Below are 19,376 nucleotides of genomic sequence, written 5' to 3' on the forward strand. Positions count from 1 at the left end.
CTAGTATGTGTTTGATCATACCTGGCAATAAACCCTTTTCTGATTTCTGATTTCTAGTATTGTTGAAAAAAAAAGTCAAAATCAAACTATGTCATTCATTTGCCATGTATAATTCAAATCTGTTTATTATTCTGTTTTATTCTATTTATATCTGTTTATTATCTGGATTATTATTATGTATAAAAATAGTAGAACTATCCAGGCATACAGCAAGCCATTATTTGTTATATGTACATTGCAGTGTGTGTACAGTACAGCTTTATCTGTTCAAAAATTAAATACAGATATAAACTCAATTCAAAAAATTATCCATCCATCCATTTTCTGTGCTGCTTATCCTCACTAGAGTTGCAGGTATGCTGGAGCCTATCCCAGCTGTCTTTCGGTGGCCAGCCAATCACAGGGCCCATATAGACAAACAACCATTCACACTCACATTCATACTTTTGGAATGGGGGAGGAAACCGGAGTTTCTCCACAAAGAGATGCCCAAGCGGCGACTCAAACCCAGGTCTTCCTGAACTCCTAACTGTGTGGCCTACATGCTCCATTGAAAATATAATTTAGTAAAATTTTTATTTTAGTAATTCATACTTTTTATGATTATTGAATTGCCTTGTATCAATATTTAATTCAGAAAATTCGGGTACTTCGGTTTCCTCCCACATTCCAAAAACATGTTAGGTTAATTGGCGACTCCAAATTGTCCATAGGTATGAATGTGAGTGTGAATGGTTGTTTGTCTATATGTGCCCTGTGATTGGCTGGCCACCAGTCCAGGGTGTCCGAAGACAGCTGGGATAGGCTCCAGCACGCCCGGGACCCTCGTGAGGATAAGCAGTTGAATATGAATGAATGAATGAATGTTTAACGTGACCCGGGTTTTCAAAGAAATAAATAATAAATAATATACACTGCAAATTAGACAGAACGACAGAATTATTCTTTAGAAATGTTGTTTTTAGAGATGAAAGTGCTGCTTCAATGGCGAGGTGTGGGCACGCAGAGGAACGGTTGGGGTTTGAGGTAGCATCACAAGAGAGCTTCCACACCGTTACTCACTGTCATCCAATCACAGACAAAAAAAGCTATGGAGAAACAAGGAAGTGGACAAAGGAGAAAGACGAGAAAGTTAGCAGCCGAGGAAGATGGAGGGTGTTTACCCGTAGCCCATGGAAGCGAGGGTTGTTGTAGAAGAGCTTCATCTGCTCCGGCGGCAACGGTCCCAACACTTTCTGGATGGTGAAGAGCTGGTCGATCTCGCTCTCGCCGGGGAAGAGAGGCTGCCCGTCGCTCAACTCCCCCAAAATGCAGCCCACCGACCACATGTCCACCGCCTTGCCGTATGGAGCCCTGGAGGCGGGACAAGTACTAGGCTTGGACACGTGGAACAATTGCAGGATGTGCAAAAAGTCCATGTAAGAATTAAAACAAAAAACACACCCTTTGAAAGTACATTATACATTAATTTATTAATTATTAATTTAGGGGCATCAAACACGCGGCCCGCGGGCCAAATGTGGCCTGCAGGACACTAGTTTGATATGAAAGTTTAATATTAGTGCGGCCCGCGCAAGTTTGATATGGATGCTGTATGGTATCATGTACCCAGAAAAAATTATTACGTTTGATTAATGTTCATGTTAAAGGTTAAATAACTGTTAATAGTTATCCTCCCTATCCGTGTGGAAGTGGTAAGTTTTTGGCTATTTAAGTTTAAAGGAAATAACTTGAAGGCTACCGTTTAGATCGCTCGCTCTCTAGTTTGAGAGTTAGCATGTGTCTCAAGACCCTGCAGTTGCGCAATATGTTGTAAATAAAAAGAGTATAAATGTGACGATTGTCGTGTTTTGTCATGTCTACAGGGCTCTAATAATGCTTTGTTCATTTTAATCTGAAAAAAATAATTTGTCTACCCACCAACTATATGTGGTTTCTTAAGTTTTTATTATTTGCCGTTTTATTATTATTATTATATTTATTTATTTATTACTGATTGATTGATTTTCTTTATTTTTGAATTGTTTATTTATTTTTCATCTTATTTTGCGTATAAAAATAAAAAGTAAGATATTTGAGAACAATGGAATGTTTTATCAGAGCTTTTCTTGTAGAAAATTGGAACCAGAGCAAAGTTTTTAAATTTTTTTGTTTTTAATAAATGCGTTTTTTTTTTTGGTTTTTTTTTTTTGAAAACCTGATGCGGCCCAGTCTCACCCAGACCCAAGCTCCAGTGGCCCCCAAGTAAATTGAGTTTGAGACCCCTGGCATAGACAAAAAAAATGTAGTAATGTAGCATCTTAAGGACGGCTGAGCTTTCCTGTCAAATGGAGGATCTTTACATACCCAAGCAGGAGTTCTGGAGAGCGGTACCATCTCGTGGCCACATACTCGGTGTAGTTGGCATCCGTCCCCTCAGAAAGATTACGTGCAAAGCCTGGCAGGAGAAGAGAGAGGAGGCGAGAGGAGGATGGACATGATGTCCTCAAAAAGGGAAGCTGGGTCAAAGCACTGACATTGGCCACATCATTAGGTACACAAGCCTACTCTCCCATCCCACGCTAGAGCTCCAAGCTGCACCATTCAACTAGCACATAAATAATAGACCCCGCTCCCAGCATGTATGAGCTTATAGGGGGTCTTGTTGGCCTACATGTACTGTGTGGATCTTTGGACGGCGGGCCTCCTGTCTCTCACAGCAGATTGCCAACATTATGTTTTCCCGCACCCTACATACTCCCCAGCCCATGTTTGCTTTGCGTCCAGATCGGATGAAAGGCTGCAGCGTTTCTGACACCTTTCATGGACCCAGGCATGTAAACAGCGGCAAGGTTTCTTTGACGCTCACCAAAATCACACAATTTGAGGACGTCATCCGAGCTGATGAGAAGGTTTTCAGGCTTGATGTCTAAAGAAAAAGCAGAAAGACAAAGTGGTACGTCATCACCGATCCGAAACATTCTTAAAATGAAAGAAGAAAAAAAAGCAGACAAAATTGAGCAGATTGCCAAAGAGGGAAGTCCATCAGTTATTGATAAAGGCCTTAAAGAGGATGCTCATATGAGACGCCACGGGCCTTTTGGATGCCCGCGCTACCCGCATAGCGCCATCTGCCCTTCTTCCTGCTCGCCACTTGTCAGTGTTAGCCAGCACACACAGCTTACACCACGTTTATTATACAGTAGAAGCAATGCAATGCAGGTCAAGACGTTCAAAGAGATTCAATATAGACAGTATTTGAGGAGAAAAAAGATACTAAACTCGAGGAGGATTATTTTAATCTACAAATATACTTCATTATTTTGGTATCATCTTTTTCTCCTGTGCCTATTCTAATAGTATATATAGATGCATATATATGTAAATGCATTGCCTTGGTGATGTATGGCTTGGATGCAGCTACTCGGCCATGGAAACCCATTCCATAAGCTCTCTGTGTACTGTACTTGGGCTAATCTGAAGACCACATGAATTTTGGAGCTCTGTAGCAATTGACTGTGCAGGAAGTCGGCGACCTCTTTGCATTATGCACCTCAGCCTCCACTGACCCCTCTCCATCAGTTTACATGGCCTACCACTTGGTGGCTGAGTTGCTGTTGTTCCCAAACTCTTCCATTTTTATATTAAAGCTGACAGTTGACTGTGGAATATTTAGGAGCGAGGAAATTCCACGACTGGATTTGTTGCACAGATGGCATCCGATGACAGTTCCATGTTGGAATTGACTGAGCTCCTGAGAGCGGCCCATTCTTTCACAAATGATAATGGTTTTATTTCATTTGAACATGCATCAGATTACAATTGAGTGCATCCCATAATCAGTTCACAGTTCCACATGTCCAAAAGGAGTAGGAAGAAGCAAAGCTTATTAAATCATACTCCTCCATCTGGTAATTTTACAATCAGTAACTGTTACATTTGTTCACTTCCTGCCTTTTTAATTTAATTTAATTTAATTTAATTTAATTTAATTTAATTTAATTTAATTTAATTTAATTTAATTTAATTTAATTTAATTTTGTTTATTTTATTTTATACCAAAGTACGAGGTGATATGACCATACAATGACTTGGGTACCATAGTAACCAAATGTTTATAGAAACAGTCTGCATGCCTAGGTGCTTGATTTTATAGACCTGTGGCCAGGCCAAGTCATTAGGATACCTGATTCTGATCAAATACTTTTGGTAATATAGAGTACATTTTTCCCTCCTGGGTCTTCTTATCTCAGTTAAGTCAATCATCGTAGTTTCTCAATCTACAATTTTCATTAAAAAGGGCACCAATTATGCTCGTTCTTTGGCCCTTTGTTATTGAGTTGCGCAGCAGCTACACACCATAAACCGTACAGAAAGCATTTTAGATTTTCAAAAATTGGCACAATTTTTTTCTTGCTGGGAATCACCAACCACTTCCGCCTGAGCTTGCCTTGTAGAAAGAGTCTAGTCTTGTTGGTGGTCTTGTAGTTTGTTCTAGTACATGTGCAGGGCTACAGTATTGTTGTTTGTTTTGTAGTCTTCTCTGGTTTTGTGTGTCTACAATCATTTTGGTAGTCTTTCAGTCCATTCTGGTCTTGTGCAAGTCTATACTTTAGTCGGTGCTCTTTTATTCTGCAGTGTTTTTTGGTGGTTTTGTAGTCCATTCCGGTCTTGTGCATATCTACAGTGGTGGTGTTTTAGTATGTTCCAATCTTGTGCATGTCTACAATCTTTTTGTTGGTCATTCAGTCCATTCTGGTCTTGTGCAGTTCTATGCTGTTGTCGGTGCTCGAGCATGCCCATATAAGGAAGCCCGTCACAAAGAGCCAGTGTTCTCTTCGAAACAGAGCGTTTTGAGCCATCCCAAACTTCTTTCACGGCTCACTTCCAAATTTGCAAACCTCATTATCTGAAACTTTGACATGGTTTAACACAAGAATACTACATTCTAACTACATTCTATTATAGGTCAGAAAGGTGGAGAAAGCATCATATGTCTCCTTGAACTCTAAGATAATTATTCAGTCTGCCTTTTTGATTTAATAATGGAAATTTCAACCGCTTCTTTTTTTTAAAAGTTCTTCATTTGACAATTTCAATTATATACACTCAAATATTCCTAAATATATTTTTTTCTAACTTAAATGATTGCTGAATATTTCATTTCTAAAATTATTTAATAATTAAATTTTTTTTAATTATTACTGAATATTTCGATTTAAAAAGGAAACCATATCCTATTTTTACATTAAATTTTACTAAATATCCCATTTTAAGAAAAATGCTTTTTTCCTCAATAGCCCATTTTTTAATGCATAGTCTATTTATTCCTGAATGTCTCATTAAAAAAAATATAATTTCATTGAATGTCCCATTTAAAAAACATTTAATTATTCCTAGATTGGCCCTGTTCTCGAAATTAATCAATGGATAGCCAATTTTTAATGAAATTATTCCTGAATAAAAATATATATTTCTGAATATGGCTGCACAGTGTGCGAGTGGTTAGCGCGCAGACCTCACAGCTAGGAGATCAGGTTTCAATCCCACTCTCGGCCATCTCTGTGTGGAGTTTGCATGTCCCACATTCCAAAAACATGCTAGGTTAACTCCAAATTGTTGCTAATTAATTTGAAATGATATAAGGCAAGGACTCTTGCCAGTTCATAACTTTTTTTTCCCCTCTTCTACATGGAGCACTTCTTACCGCGGTGGACAATGTCATGCTTGTGGCACCAGTGGATGGCCTTAATCAGCTGGTAGATGTAGCTCCGCGCCTTCTCGGCTGGAACGCCATTGGGAAGCTCCTCCAGCAGCTCAAGCATGTTCTTGCAGACAGAGAGGAAGGCACATGCTTCAGAGTCATAACAGTCCTCCTGGGGGGGCCGCATGGGAGGCTCACCTTCTCCACGTACTCAAAGACCAGGTACAGCTTTCCTCTCCTTCGGAAAGCCTCTTTGAGCTCCACAATGTTCTCCTGCTTGAGGGAGCGCAGCATCTTGAGCTCACGCAGCGTCGTTTCTTTGACCTCCTCATTTTCTGATGGCGGGGATGTTAGCATGTTAATAAATAAGTAGTCAAATAAATAAATAAGGGAAACAAAAGTCATTATAAAAAAATACAATACATTATTAAAAAAATACATAAAAAGCATGAGCAAATCAAAGTAAAAAGTATTTTTTAAATATTTGAACCTCATTAATAAATACTTAATTAATACAATTAAATTAAAGGTAATAAAAATAATCGAATGTTTACAAAATAAATACGAGAAAAATAATGAGAAAAGTATAGTAAAAAGTAGTACAAAAAGTTTCATTACATAAAAAACAAAAATACATACATATAAGAAAAAAACATGATTGAAAATAGACAAAATATATAAGTAAATAAAGCAAACAATTGCAAAATGTAATACAAGTGGTACAAAAAAATGAAATACAATTTACATGTGTGACTAAGGTGGACTACAACATAGTAAAAACAATATTTTACAAATAAATAAACATAAACAAAGTGGATTAAAAGTAGTACAAAAAATTCCCATAAAAAATACAAATAAACGCATATAATTAAAAATATAAATGTCTGGTTTCTAGGAAGGTCAAAATGGCAAAAGTGGCAAAGCTCTGGCGGTGGACAAGTTTCGCTCTAAATTTCTCAAGGCTCTGGATGTTGAAGGACTGTCTTGGCTGACACGTCTCTTAATTGCGTGGAAGTCGAGACCAGTACCTTTGGATTGGCAGACCGGGGTAGACTTTTGAATAAGGGTGACCGGAGGGTGTGTTCCAACTATAGGGTATCACACTCCTCAGCCTGCTGGAGAGAAGGGTATGACCGTTGGTCCAACCTCTTCAATGATGCGATTTTTGTCCCGGTCGAGGAACACTGGACCAGCTCTACACCCTCGCAAAGATCTACATGTGCTTTGTGGAATCTTTTTGGGGGTGCTCCAGGAGTACGGGATTGGAGGCGTGGTACTATGTGCCTTGTACAAATGGAGCAGGAGCTTGGTTCCCATTGCCAGCAGTAAGTCCAATAAAAGTTGGCCTCCACCAAAGCTGCCCTTCTGTTCATCATTTTCATGGACAGAATTTCTAGGCACAGCCACGGCATTGAGGGCGTTCGGTTCTGGGGCCTTGGGCTCTCATCTCTGCTATTTGTGGTCCTCAGTGTTTACTGGGACGGTTTGCATCTGATTGTGAAGCTTCTGGGCCTCCAAATCAGAGGCCATGGTTCTTATTCGGAAGCGGGTGGCGTGCTCCTCTGAGTTGGAAATGAGGTCCTGCCCCAGGTGGAGGAGTTCAAGTATCTTGGGGTCTTGTTTGCGAGTGAGGGAAGTTGGGAGTATTCATGGATAGGTGGATCGGCGCAGCGCCTGCAGTCATGCGGTCGCTGTACCGGACCGTTGTGGTGAAAAGAGAGCTGATCCGGAAGGCAAAGCTCCCAATTTACCGGTCGATCTATGTTCCCACCCTCACCTATGGTCATGAGCTTTGGGTCGTGACTGATAGAATGAGATTGTGGATGCAAGCTGCTGAAATGAGTTTCCTCCGTAGGGTGGCTGAACTCACCCTAAAAGATAGGGTGAGGAGCTCAGCCATCCGTAGAGCTGCTTTTCCTTCACATCGAGAGGAGCCTGGTGAGGTGGCTTGGGAATCTAGTCCAGATGCTCCTGGACACCTCCTTAGTGAGGTGTTCCGGGCATGCCCAGCCGGGAAAAGGCCCCGGAGCAGACTCGCCGGAGGGAATATGTCTGCCAGCTGGCCTTGGTGGAGCTGGAGGAGGTGGCCGGGGACTGAGAAGTTTGGGCTTCCCGACTGAGACTCCTGCCCCCGCGACCCGGATCCGGATAAGCGGAGAAGAATGGAATGGAACAAAGTCAAGTAACAAAAAAAATAAAAAGCTAAAATAAAAAAATAAAATAATTTCAAAATAATTAAAAAAGAAAACAATCAAAAATTAACATGAAGAAATAAAACAGCATGAGCAAAGTGGACGGGCATTTGTAAAGGAAGTCTTACCTTCACTGTCTTTGAACTTCTTTATAGCAACTATTTCATTGGTGTCCTGCAAGGAAACACAGCAGGAAAATAGGCTTCAAAATAGGTACTTTTACAGCTTCTTCATGCTGCCCAATAGGATTTGGAATTGTCCCGCTTTCAGTTCATCTTGACCTTCTCTTGCATTATTCAGCACTTGGAAAAAATAACAAAAGCAGGACTGGTTCAAAGTCACTCATATTTCAGTACCCCATCATCGCCGTTTGGCATGTGGCGTTATTTCAAGGTCAAGGTTCGCATCGTTGTGGGGAACACATAAAAACTTAAAGCCAATTCTTTCCTGATTTTTAAAATGAAACTACAGATTGGAGATGTCCAATTTTCAAGCCAATACCAATAACTTTCTGCTTTTCCAGACCGATACCAATAACTTTCTATAAGGGCTGTCAAATGATTACAAATTTTAATGAGATTAGTCACCGTTTTTGAACTAATAAATTACGATTAATCACCACTAAGTATTGTGTCTGAAATAAATTTTTTACTGTATTAAATGAATAGAAAGATGATCTACAGCAGTGATTGTCAACCACCAGGGCTCGACAATAACGATATACTGATGGCCCGGGGCAAGTTAAAACAAAATTCGGGTTTATCGCCAATTCAACCTGTTTAGGTTGGGAGGGGATTGTTCAATGTTTATAATGATGCTGTGCCACGACATTAGCATTCCCTCTCCTCACAATGACAGCATTTCATTCATCTTATTTATCCTGTTACGTTCTCCGTGTTGGTTCTACTTATTTCCTGTTTTATTTTGCAAGCACTTCCTGTTTTGTACTATTTGCAGTCACCTTTACTTCATTTCTACGGAAGCTACAAGTCCCAGCTGATTGTGACTGGTAATTAGTTGGCTTCTACAGGGGAGTGTGTGGCTTGTCTCATTTGCTGGTTCATTGTGAATGTTTGATGCTATATGCTACACTCTATGTTTCCCCTTTGTGCCACTTTGGAAGGAAGCTCGTCCTATTGTGAGGTGCTGCAACTACTTGTGGTTGCATTAAAGACTTTTTACCTGCACTACGCTCTTGTGGTTACATCCTGGGGTCACAACCATGCCTAAATGTGACCTATCCGACGTTCAACTTGCCATGTTTACTTTTATCATTTATACCGTATAAGTAGTATAAGTCATTTTCTTGTCATTGGAAGAAACTATATATCGATATATAAAATATATCACCTAATTCATTCATTCATTCATTTTCGACCGCTTATCCTCACAAGAGTCACAGGGGGTGCTGGAGCCTATCCCAGCTGTCTTCGGGCGAGAGGCGAAGTACACCCTGGACTGGTGGCCAGCCAATCACAGGGCACATATAGACAAACAACCATTCACACTCACATTCATACATATGGACAATTTGGAGTCGCCAATTAACCTAGCATGTTTTTGGAATGTGGGGGGAAAACCGGAGTACCCGGAGAAAACCCACGCATGCACAGGGACAACAAACTCAACACAGAGATGGCCGAGGGTGGGATTGAACTCGAGTCTCCTAGCTATGAGGTCTGTGGCCTAACCACTCGACCACCGTGCAGCCAATTACAATGTTATTATGTATTATTATATCATTACAACTTTTTCTCATGAGAGCAAAACATTGATGTCGACAAAAACAGGCACCATAACTTGTGTTTTTTCGTCATTCACTAGCAGTTTGCAATCAGTACCCCTGCTTTTATTATCGGTACCCCTGCTAATTAAAAACAATAAAAAAAAACAGCTGTGAACTGAAAATGGCTGTGGGCCACACTCCGGCAACCCCTGCAGTCGCCTTTTCTGGATAGAAGAACACTCTGCTCAAGGTGACCTATTTCAAGTCCCCTTTTTCCTCTGTCCCACTTTCCCTGGGCTGGCGACATAAATAACTGTTCCCTTCACGAAAGGGGGCGGCTCAACACGTTCAGACATGACTGACAGCCAGCAAAAAAAAGGAAAAAGAATCCTAAAATAAATGAAAGCTGCAGTGTTGAACGGGCCCTCGGCCCTCATGCTAATTGTGGCCCTGGCAAGAACGTAAACCACTTGCGTCATTTCCTGTTACCAATGGGTGGCGCGGTGATTAATTCAGGTAGTGACCAGTGGTGCCATCTTCATCGAATGCAAAACATTTTGATGAAAATCTTATATTGTGTTATTAATGTTGACATTGTTGTGACTTCCTTTCAAAAGGCCTCTGTCTCACACGTCCCATGATGTGGAATAAAATGCTTCACTGTTTGTCATCGTCCAACCATCTAGCATCTGTCACTTTGATTTGGGCTCATTTGGTCAAAATCCCAAGAAGGAGTTGGGGTGTTCAAAGCGTGGCCCGCGACAACTTTGAAAGATATTATTTAAAGAGAAAAATTTAATAAAATTTTAACAGAAAACACTTGGCAAAAATCTGCTGAAATTTTCCAAGAATTAATTCAAAATATGAAGAGAAAAAGTCCTAGTCTAAGATGAAAGCAAAGTTAATTTTACTATCATAAACTCCTAATATTTTGATTTATTTTAGTAGCATAGAGTTGAAATATTAAATAAGAAAATTTCAATATCATAATATTATGAGAAACAAACAAAACAAACAAACAAAACAACAAATAAATATGTGGTTGGTAAAAGTCATAATATTACAAAAATACATTTACAATATTATGGGAAGAAGAAAATATAAAAAAAGAAAGAAAAGACAGCAGAAAAGGAAAAAAAATGTAATTCTACACAAGCATAACGTCAAAATGTTGAGAGAATAAAGTTGTCATCGAAAAAGAAGGTCATCATTTTACCAGAATAATGTCCTAATATTATGAGTAAGTAGTAGTAGCAGTAGTAGTAGTCATTTTAGTAGCATAGAGTTGAAATATTCAAGCAAAAATAAGTTACTTTTTAAAGCTGTAATATGATTAGAGATGGACGAGTGGTTAGCGTAAAGGCCACAGCGAGGAGACCCGAGTTCGATTCCACCCTCGGCCATCTCTGTGTGGAGTTTGCATGTTCTGCCCGTGTGTGCGTGGGTTTTGTCCTGGGACTCCGGTTTCCTCACACATTCCAAAAATATTACCATACCATGTTGGGATTTACACCATGAATATTAGTCCTACATTTATTTTATCGACTGCATACTTACATTGCTAATATTAGCAGAGTGGTTAGCGCGCAGGCCTCACAACTATGAGACCAGAGTTCAATTCCACCCTCGGCCATCTCTGTGTGGAGTTTGCATGTTCTCCCCATTTTCTCCGGGGACTCCGGTTTCCTCCCACATTCCAAAAACATGCTAGGTTAATTGGCGACTCCAAACTGTCCATTGGTATGAATGTGAGTGTGAATGGTTGTTTGTCTATGTATATGTGCCCTGTGATTGGCTGGCCACCAGTCCAGGGTGTACCCCGCCTCTCGCCCAAAGACAGCTGGGATAGGCTCCAGCACCCCCGCGACCCTTGTGAGCATAAGCGGCAGAAAATGAATGAATGATGAGAGACAATCAAAACAACAATAAGTTGCCATCTTTGGAAAATCAGGCTGGTGAAAAAGTCACAATATTGCGAGAATAAAATTGACAAAAAGGGAGGGAAAAAGGGCAAAAAGCAAATTTCAGAATATATAGTAAAAATGGGCTTTTTCACCTACATCATTACATTTTTTGTCAGCCTATCCACGTGTGTTGCTTTACAAAATATATATCAAAGTTACATCCCTTCATTTTTCACTATGTGGCCCTCACCAGAAAAAGATTTGGACAGCCCTGGTGTACACAATCTTACCATGTCATGCCAGGGGGTTAGCATTTAGCATCTCCTATGCAGGAATCGAAGAAGCTGCTTATGCAAAAGCACAAAATTCATTCAGAAACACTTTAAAAATAGCTTTTGTCGGTGTATCCATCATTGTTTTTCCCTCTGCCAATACCAGTCCATCTAAGGTTGTTTCATTGCGGTGGATGTGTGGGATCTGCGGGTGCGAAAATAACAATTATGTTTTATGACGCATGATGGATGTCAGCTGGTGCAACAAAGTACAGTACAAAACCCCCCAAATTCAGTACAGCCCTCACATTTCAGCAAGCATCAACGCCCAGTAGCAGTCATAAAGTAGTCTATATATAGTGGTTGAACTCCATTATAGTGAACTCCATTTGAAATATACCCATTTACTTGCTTGTTAATTTATTTTTCCAAATTGGCATACATTTTTGTGGTGTTACTTTGATTTTGGCTGCATTATTTTCCTGATAAGTGTCTCCTTTTTTGTATACTTGTAATGTATTTGTTGCTAGACCCAATGCTAACCAGTGTTAAAGCGTGGACTGTATAATGAATGCTATGCAGTCTGATTGAAATGCTATTGAATCTATGAATAGAAATCTGAATTAATTAATTATGTGTAATAGCCTCTATTGCCATACTGGACTCAAATGTGAATTGCATAACTTGTTTACCGGTAAAATTTTGAGAATGTGAATATATTAGAAATATAAATATAGCGTATATACTTAGTAGATCTCTCTCTCTCTCTCTAGCTTTGTTTTTAGTTGCTGTTAATTATTAGTTGTCTAATGGGTCACTTTCTCTGTTTCCTCAAATTCTGCTCTGTCTTGAAACCTTACACCACAATGCGTGTCTTGGCTCATTTGCATACTAACAGTTACATGGGGGTTACTCGGGGGTCTGGGCTGTGAAAAATATACCATTGAAGGTATATGACAGAGCAGGAATGCAGGTGGATCACAAGCACGATGCCTGGATTAGCCTGCTGCTGTGTTTAATGTAACTGTCACAAACAGAGGTGGTCTTCATGGTGTCGCGCATTGTGGCCTCTGATGCGCAGTCCAGTGGGCCCTGCGCATTTTCAGGCGATGAGAGGCATTCACTTGATTGGTTAAGATTACACTCGGCTGTGTTAAACCCTCTCACGCCTTCTCTCTTCCCTCTCGTGTGGGTGCGCTGCGCTGGATTGCAGCGCTCACAAAAGTACGCTGGCCATACCCCGTTGGCAAGGCGTAGGCGCGGATGCAGGGCAGGTGTTCAGTGTCCATCATTTGTCATTTGTAATGGTTTTTGCTTTATTTTCTACATGTAAAACTAGAATTATTCAAATAAAAATTTTGCGGTGTCTGGATTGCATTTTTTTAAACATATTTTTATTTTCAAATATTTGAAAATTGTATTATTTTTACACATGCTACCACGATTGTTTCAGTTTAATTAGAATGTTTTAATTATTATACGTGATAGTATGAAAGGTGTTTTAAAAATCTAAAAATCCATCAGTTTTTATTCTTCATATTGCTGCCTGATGCATCATATATTACTTTTTAAATATTAATTTATTTGGTATTTCATGGACTATTTGTGACCAAAGGCTCTTCAAAAAATATCTTTACAATGTAACCTCCAAAATGCTCCTCTGGTCTATTTCTGTCCCTTCTTTCGCCACTCGTGGTATCCATTTATGCCACAAAATGCACTCATTGTACTTTTAATTTGGGGGGCGTGGACGGCGAGCAGCTGCCATCCGACAACCGCCATTTTCTCTGACCCTCATGCTGACTCTCCCGCTGCATCTGTGCCACGTTTGTGTGCCATTCTGTGTTTTGTGTGCAATGAAACACACACACACACGTGGGCCCATTCACTGCAACAATACAATAGTTTCCAGATGGCAAGAGTCCATATTGATCAGCAGCCAAAGATTTCATTCCGCTGTGCTTCCACACGTCAAGCAATACATTTACCAGTGCCATCAAACGTCCACGGTTGAGTTTCCAGCGCACACAAGTCACGCTCCTTGTTTGGCCGATGAATATTGAACAACATGACACCTGGACTTATGAATTAAGAATACTGTAAATGAAGATTCAAATGAAGACTAGACAAGCCCGCCCCATGAATAAACCTGACACTTTGTAGAAAAGCAGGTTTTGCTACAAATATTAAAACAAAACCTTCCTCATGGACATGATGCGGTCTCTAAAGTACCTCTAGTTAGATGAGCCTGCATATTAAAAAAGCAGGCTTCGCTACACTCTTGGTTACCATAAAAAAAGACTCAAACCAAAATGGAATCTAACCAAGGCAAGTTTTTCCATAGAAAATAATGTAAGTTCAATTCATCTGTTCCAGACACCCAAAACACATTTTATAAACAACAACTACACTTTCACATGCACATACTTTTACATACATGACATATGAAATAAAATTTTACTTATGTGGTGAAAATTATGTGCAAGCAACGTGGGTGGTGCTTACCAAATCGTGCCTGTGTGTCTCATTTACATGAATGAATTAACCTTTGCAAACGTAAACCAAGGCAAAATTCTAGCAAAAATTTGGGACGTGAAGCAAAAAACGCGCTAACCAGGACGGACCGGGTACCACTGAGAAAAGCAAGCTTTGCTACAAAAGGAGCCTCTGACTTGTGTAGACGCCGGACAGGGGACCGTTTATGCTTCTTCCACATTTCTGACCTATAAATGTAGTTAGAATGTTGTACTATTTTGTTAAACGATGCCAGAGTTTCCGATAATGAGGTTTGAGCATTTGAAAATGAGCCCTGCAAGAAGTTTGGGATGGCTCTGAATGCTTGGTTTCACAGAGTTTTTTTTTTTCCGAAAACTGGCTCACTGTGACTTCACAGTGATCTGGACCTCCTTATATGGACGTGGATTTCACAGCATTAGCATGAAACAATGGCTTCCAGGTTTGAGGGAAAGCTAACTTGCCTAAAGAGGCAAGTATGGTGAAGAGAAAAATATGGAGTTGTTTGCAAGCATGAGCGAAGTTAGAATATTCGCCTAATATTCGGCTTCTGATGTCTGATGCCTTTCGGCAGTTGTCTGTGTAGTATTATAGAGTGTGCATTCAGAGGGCTTTTTAACTGCATGCATGCAAATTACTAGCTCACTGATGTCTGGAGTCGTTAATAGCCTTTGTCCACCACAATTGATGGATCTAAGTTTTTTAAACATGAGTAATCCCGCAATAATGTGTCATGACCAAATTTTGACAACCAATGTTGTGTAAAGATTGTCTGCATTCAGTACACGCAGATGTACGTTACCACTCTTTGAGTTCATGGGGGTCTACAGCCAGTTGCCCACGAGCTCACTTTCTGTGCCGGTTATTGTGTGTAGCTGTTCTATAGGAGTACACAACTCAATACAAAGGGCCGAAAATGTGTCCCCTTCAATAAAAAAAGTAGACTTTGTGACACTTGTGACCCAGCTACAGATGTCGCACTTGTGAGTTTGATTTTTTTATTTTTCTCATGTTGCTAACATTTCCTCCTGTCCTGCTCCTTAGAGGCACTATGCCTCTTTATCTCCAAAATATACCACAAAAAACAAGGGGGCGAGTACTGGTTACCAATAGTGGTTTCAGTGAACAGATTGGATGGACAGGACAATAAGTACGTCAGTCATACTGCATTTTTGTGGTATATCCACTCGATGGGTCAGCCAAACCTAATAAGCTTAGCAGATGTGTGCGCTGTGTCAATCGGACCGATGCAAACACCTTTTTTTTCGGCTAAACACATAAGAGCATCATTGTGTCCTCCTGCCTGGTGCTGGGGGTTGCTTTGGTGCTGCTGATGAAGGATTTTCACACAAATAAGCTAAAAAATGAAGAGGCAGAAGATTCAGCCTCCATCTGTCGTGTGCAGAGAAAGCGAGACGCTGGCATGTTGCAGCTGTCGAGTCAGTCTGAATGATGACTAGTCATTAGCGCAAGCTCTCATTAAGGCTAAAGTCTCATATTTGATCAACTTCCTTGACCTCGCCTTGGCTGGAAAGGTAACCAAGCGAGGTTGTCGCTAGGGCTGGGACGACGCATCGACGTCATCGATGATGTCGACGAACTGCATGAACTGCATGTCGATGTGTCGTCACCCCGAATCAAAAATGGCGGCGGCCGCCACGGCATCAAGTAGCAACAAGTCTGGGGAGAAGAGTTCTTGCAATAGGATGTCAAAAGTATGTGAGTACTTTACATGATTCAGTGGTCTGTGCCTTGTGTAAAATGGAGATAGCACCCATAAAAGCACCACCACCGTAGCAAGATGGAACGATAAAGTGCTCTTGCAGGAACACACACACATAGCTGCTGTTATTTTTGATTTAATTTATCTTTATTTTTTTATTCAGATTGTGTTTTTTGCACAATAGTTTTATGTATTGAAAGAAAGTTTAATTTATTATTTTGTTGTTCTAGGATTCATTTGTGAACTTTATTGTTGTATTGTTCAATACAAATAATTTTTTAACTTGTTCATAAAAATATATTGGAAAGAAGAAATTTGTGTTGTATTCATGGAAATAAATTAGCATTAATTGCTATATAGGTCAAATTATGGGGAGGTAATCAAATCAAAATCAGATGAAATCGGATTTAAACATTAATTATTAGATTAATCGATGCATCGAAAAACTATTTTGTAGATTAATCGATGACAAAAATAATCGTTTAACCCAGCTCTAGTCGCCACACAAGAAGAAGAAGAAGAACAACATCAAAACCGTTGCCAACTTGGAGAGTTTGTTTACTGCCCATCTCCTGTCTTTGTGTCCTCCACGTACTGGTGCCAACTCTTGGAGACACAGGACAATACCAGTGCTCCCCTCTTCTCCTTTATTCCCCGATTTAGTTCCTTGGAAGCCACTTAGTGCTCCACAATAATTTATCAGGAAGTCGTTATGTGTTTGATTTTGCAGCGGAATGATAGGATAACAGCAATCCCTCACCACTTAGCGCTTCCAGTTTTGAGCCGTCACTCTATTATGTTTGTTTTTTTCAAAAATACATAAATAAATCATGCAGTTTCCTTATTGAATAGGGCCTATTATTAATACAACATGCATATTATAGTTTTTTGCTAATCGTTTATGGTGCTTAATTGGCTCCAGACCAGGCCGCAGTAAGACAATTTCTTTCATGTAGAATTAAATGTTTATAAATGCAATATTTTGATAGTTACAGCATAGAAAAGCTGTCTACAACCTTCTAAATACATGATTAGACATAAAGTAACATTCCTTTAGCCACCTTTACACTCCTATAACACAATACAGTCGACATAAGACACCGAAGTAAGTCTTGTTGCTGTAAACATGTTCCCTCGCAAAGCTGAATGGCGGGCGGACAGGAAGTGATATCAGAGGTTCAGAGTTGACTTTTATCTTGAGGTGGGTTACGGCTGCAACAGTAGCCTGTTATTGTGCCTGATGTCAGATCATTCTAAGCTGCAATAAGTCTGGCACTTGTGTGTCTCACCGAACATTACAGTCACATGACCGATACCTAGTGACCAGTGTATCATAACATTGTTGTATGCGTCTTCTGAATGCCATATATTTGTATTTTACTTCGTTTAGTCATTTTTATGCTGGAAAATACTGCATTTAAGCCAGAAATATGTCAACTCTAAAATATACACGTCAAATATGTAAACTTTTGTAAATGGCTTTCAGAGCTGGAACATGACAGCAGCTGGCTTGTCGTTGCCGTGAAGACAAGCAAACCGCTACTTTCTGAACGATGACAGCACCGCCCCCATCGCCGTCCCGCAGTCGACATTCTCCTGATATTTCTTTGTCTCCAAAATGACTGGCAGAAGTAATCCACTTCATTGTCAGTTTAACTAGCGCTGGGAAGCAAAAGATAAAGGACCTAATGTTGGTTTTGGGAAGCAGGAAGTTATCGGTCTCGTCATTGGCCATTATATAAAAACAACTGTGTTTAGAAGGTTAACAGGTTTTCATTGAAGCCTGTTTACGCCACTGAAAGAATGGCATAATCATAATGGTGAATTTAAAAATAAAAATTAAAATAAATGATGATGAAAAATTTTCACCCAGAAATCCGTTACCGTCTGTATGTTACTATTCGTGAAGAAAAAACAAAACAAAACAAAAAAACACACAGTTTGGATGCCTTTTTAAAATGTTCAACCCGGCCAAAAAATAATAATAATAATCAAATCCCAGGGCCTAAAATTTAACTCTGAACCCCCAAAGTCACTACGTCATGCCTGCTTCCCAAATCACTTAGCACATTTACAGTTCTTGTTATGTCTTGTAATTGTTGTAATTGTCTAATAATTGTTTGTTATTATGTCTCCTGTATTGGGTAATAGAACTTTAAAGGTGACTAAAGGGCTAAAATAATGTTAAAAAGCGTATTTAAGAAGGCCATAAACATGTTTTCTATGTTCTATGACAATATTCCGTTTATAAATAAGGAATGCTACTTGGTGTAAATGGACTCATCACGGTCGGGTCTGGAACCAATTAAGCGGCATAAATGAGGGAATTACAGTAAACACAACATAACAGCATGCTCTTCTTACCTTGTGTCTGCACTTTAGAACAACACCATAGGCACCTAGAAAGGAGGACAACATACAGTGAGTCAGTTCATCATACTACAGTGTTTCCTGTAGAGTCATGTTGGCCTTTGCTAACACATTAGAGCATAAGTGTTTACAGCACTGCTTCTCAAATAGTGGTCCGGGTCCCCTAGGGGAGGGGCGAGAGGCTTTCATGTCAATGCAATGCACTTTCTCTAGTATTTCAATTAATGGGGGGGAGTCAGACTCCTCTAGATTCTCTTTAACCAAGAGGTTGCGAGAAATACTTTTCGTTCAACAAAAAAAAACGTACAAAAACAACAGACATTTACTGTGTGGAAGTCTGTATGTGTCATTCATTTCATTCATTTTCTACCGCTTATCCTCATGAGGGTCACGAAGGGCGCTAGAGTCTATCCCAGCTGACTTTGGGCGAGAGGAGGGGGGTACACCCTGGACTGGTGGACAGCCAATCACAGGGCACATATAGACAAACAACCATTCACACTCACATTCATACCTATGGACAATTTGGAGTGGCCAATTAACCTAGCATGTTTTTGGAATGTGGGAGGAAACCGGAGTACCCGGAGAAAACCCACGCATTCACGGGAGAACATGCAAACTCCACTCAGAGATGGCCGAGCATGGAATTGAACTCGGATCTCCGAGCTGTGAGGCCTGCACGCTAACCACTTTTACCACCGTGCAGCCCAGTCACAATTATGAGTTAAAAAGTCATAAGTATGAGATTTTTAAAAAAAAATCTAAATGATGGGATTAAAAAGTCAAAACTAAAAGATCGAAACTGCACATGTGCTGAGTGCCATGCAACAAGGGAGCATATGTGCAGTTATCTCATATAATATCTCATAATTTCATTTATAGAATAATTTCATAATTAGGTTAATTGGCGACTCCAAATTGTCCATCGGTATGAATGTGAGTGTGAATGGTTGTTTGTCTATATGTGCCCTGTGATTGGCTGGCCACCAGTC

The 19,376-nt window shown here is 40.0% G+C and overlaps 1 protein-coding gene across 1 annotated transcript in view; it reads right to left on the reverse strand.

Moving 5' to 3' along the window:
• LOC131129797 (cyclin-dependent kinase-like 5) overlaps nt 1-19,376 on the reverse strand; it is a 42,709-nt gene that overhangs the window by 11,414 nt on the left and 11,919 nt on the right. Inside the window, exons 3-9 of the mRNA XM_058073670.2 lie at nt 18,379-18,413; nt 8,004-8,049; nt 5,882-6,018; nt 5,687-5,807; nt 2,849-2,908; nt 2,347-2,437; nt 1,164-1,353 (exon numbers count right to left, since the gene is read on the reverse strand). Of these exons, the coding sequence (XP_057929653.1) occupies nt 1,164-1,353; nt 2,347-2,437; nt 2,849-2,908; nt 5,687-5,807; nt 5,882-6,018; nt 8,004-8,049; nt 18,379-18,413 (680 nt within the window). The remainder of the gene's footprint in view (nt 1-1,163; nt 1,354-2,346; nt 2,438-2,848; nt 2,909-5,686; nt 5,808-5,881; nt 6,019-8,003; nt 8,050-18,378; nt 18,414-19,376) is intronic.

This window comes from Doryrhamphus excisus, linkage group LG4 (genome assembly GCF_037039965.1).
Source record: "Doryrhamphus excisus strain RoL-2023G ecotype Guam linkage group LG4, RoL_Dexc_Guam_v1.1, whole genome shotgun sequence".
Classification (NCBI taxonomy): Eukaryota; Metazoa; Chordata; class Actinopteri; order Syngnathiformes; family Syngnathidae; genus Doryrhamphus; species Doryrhamphus excisus.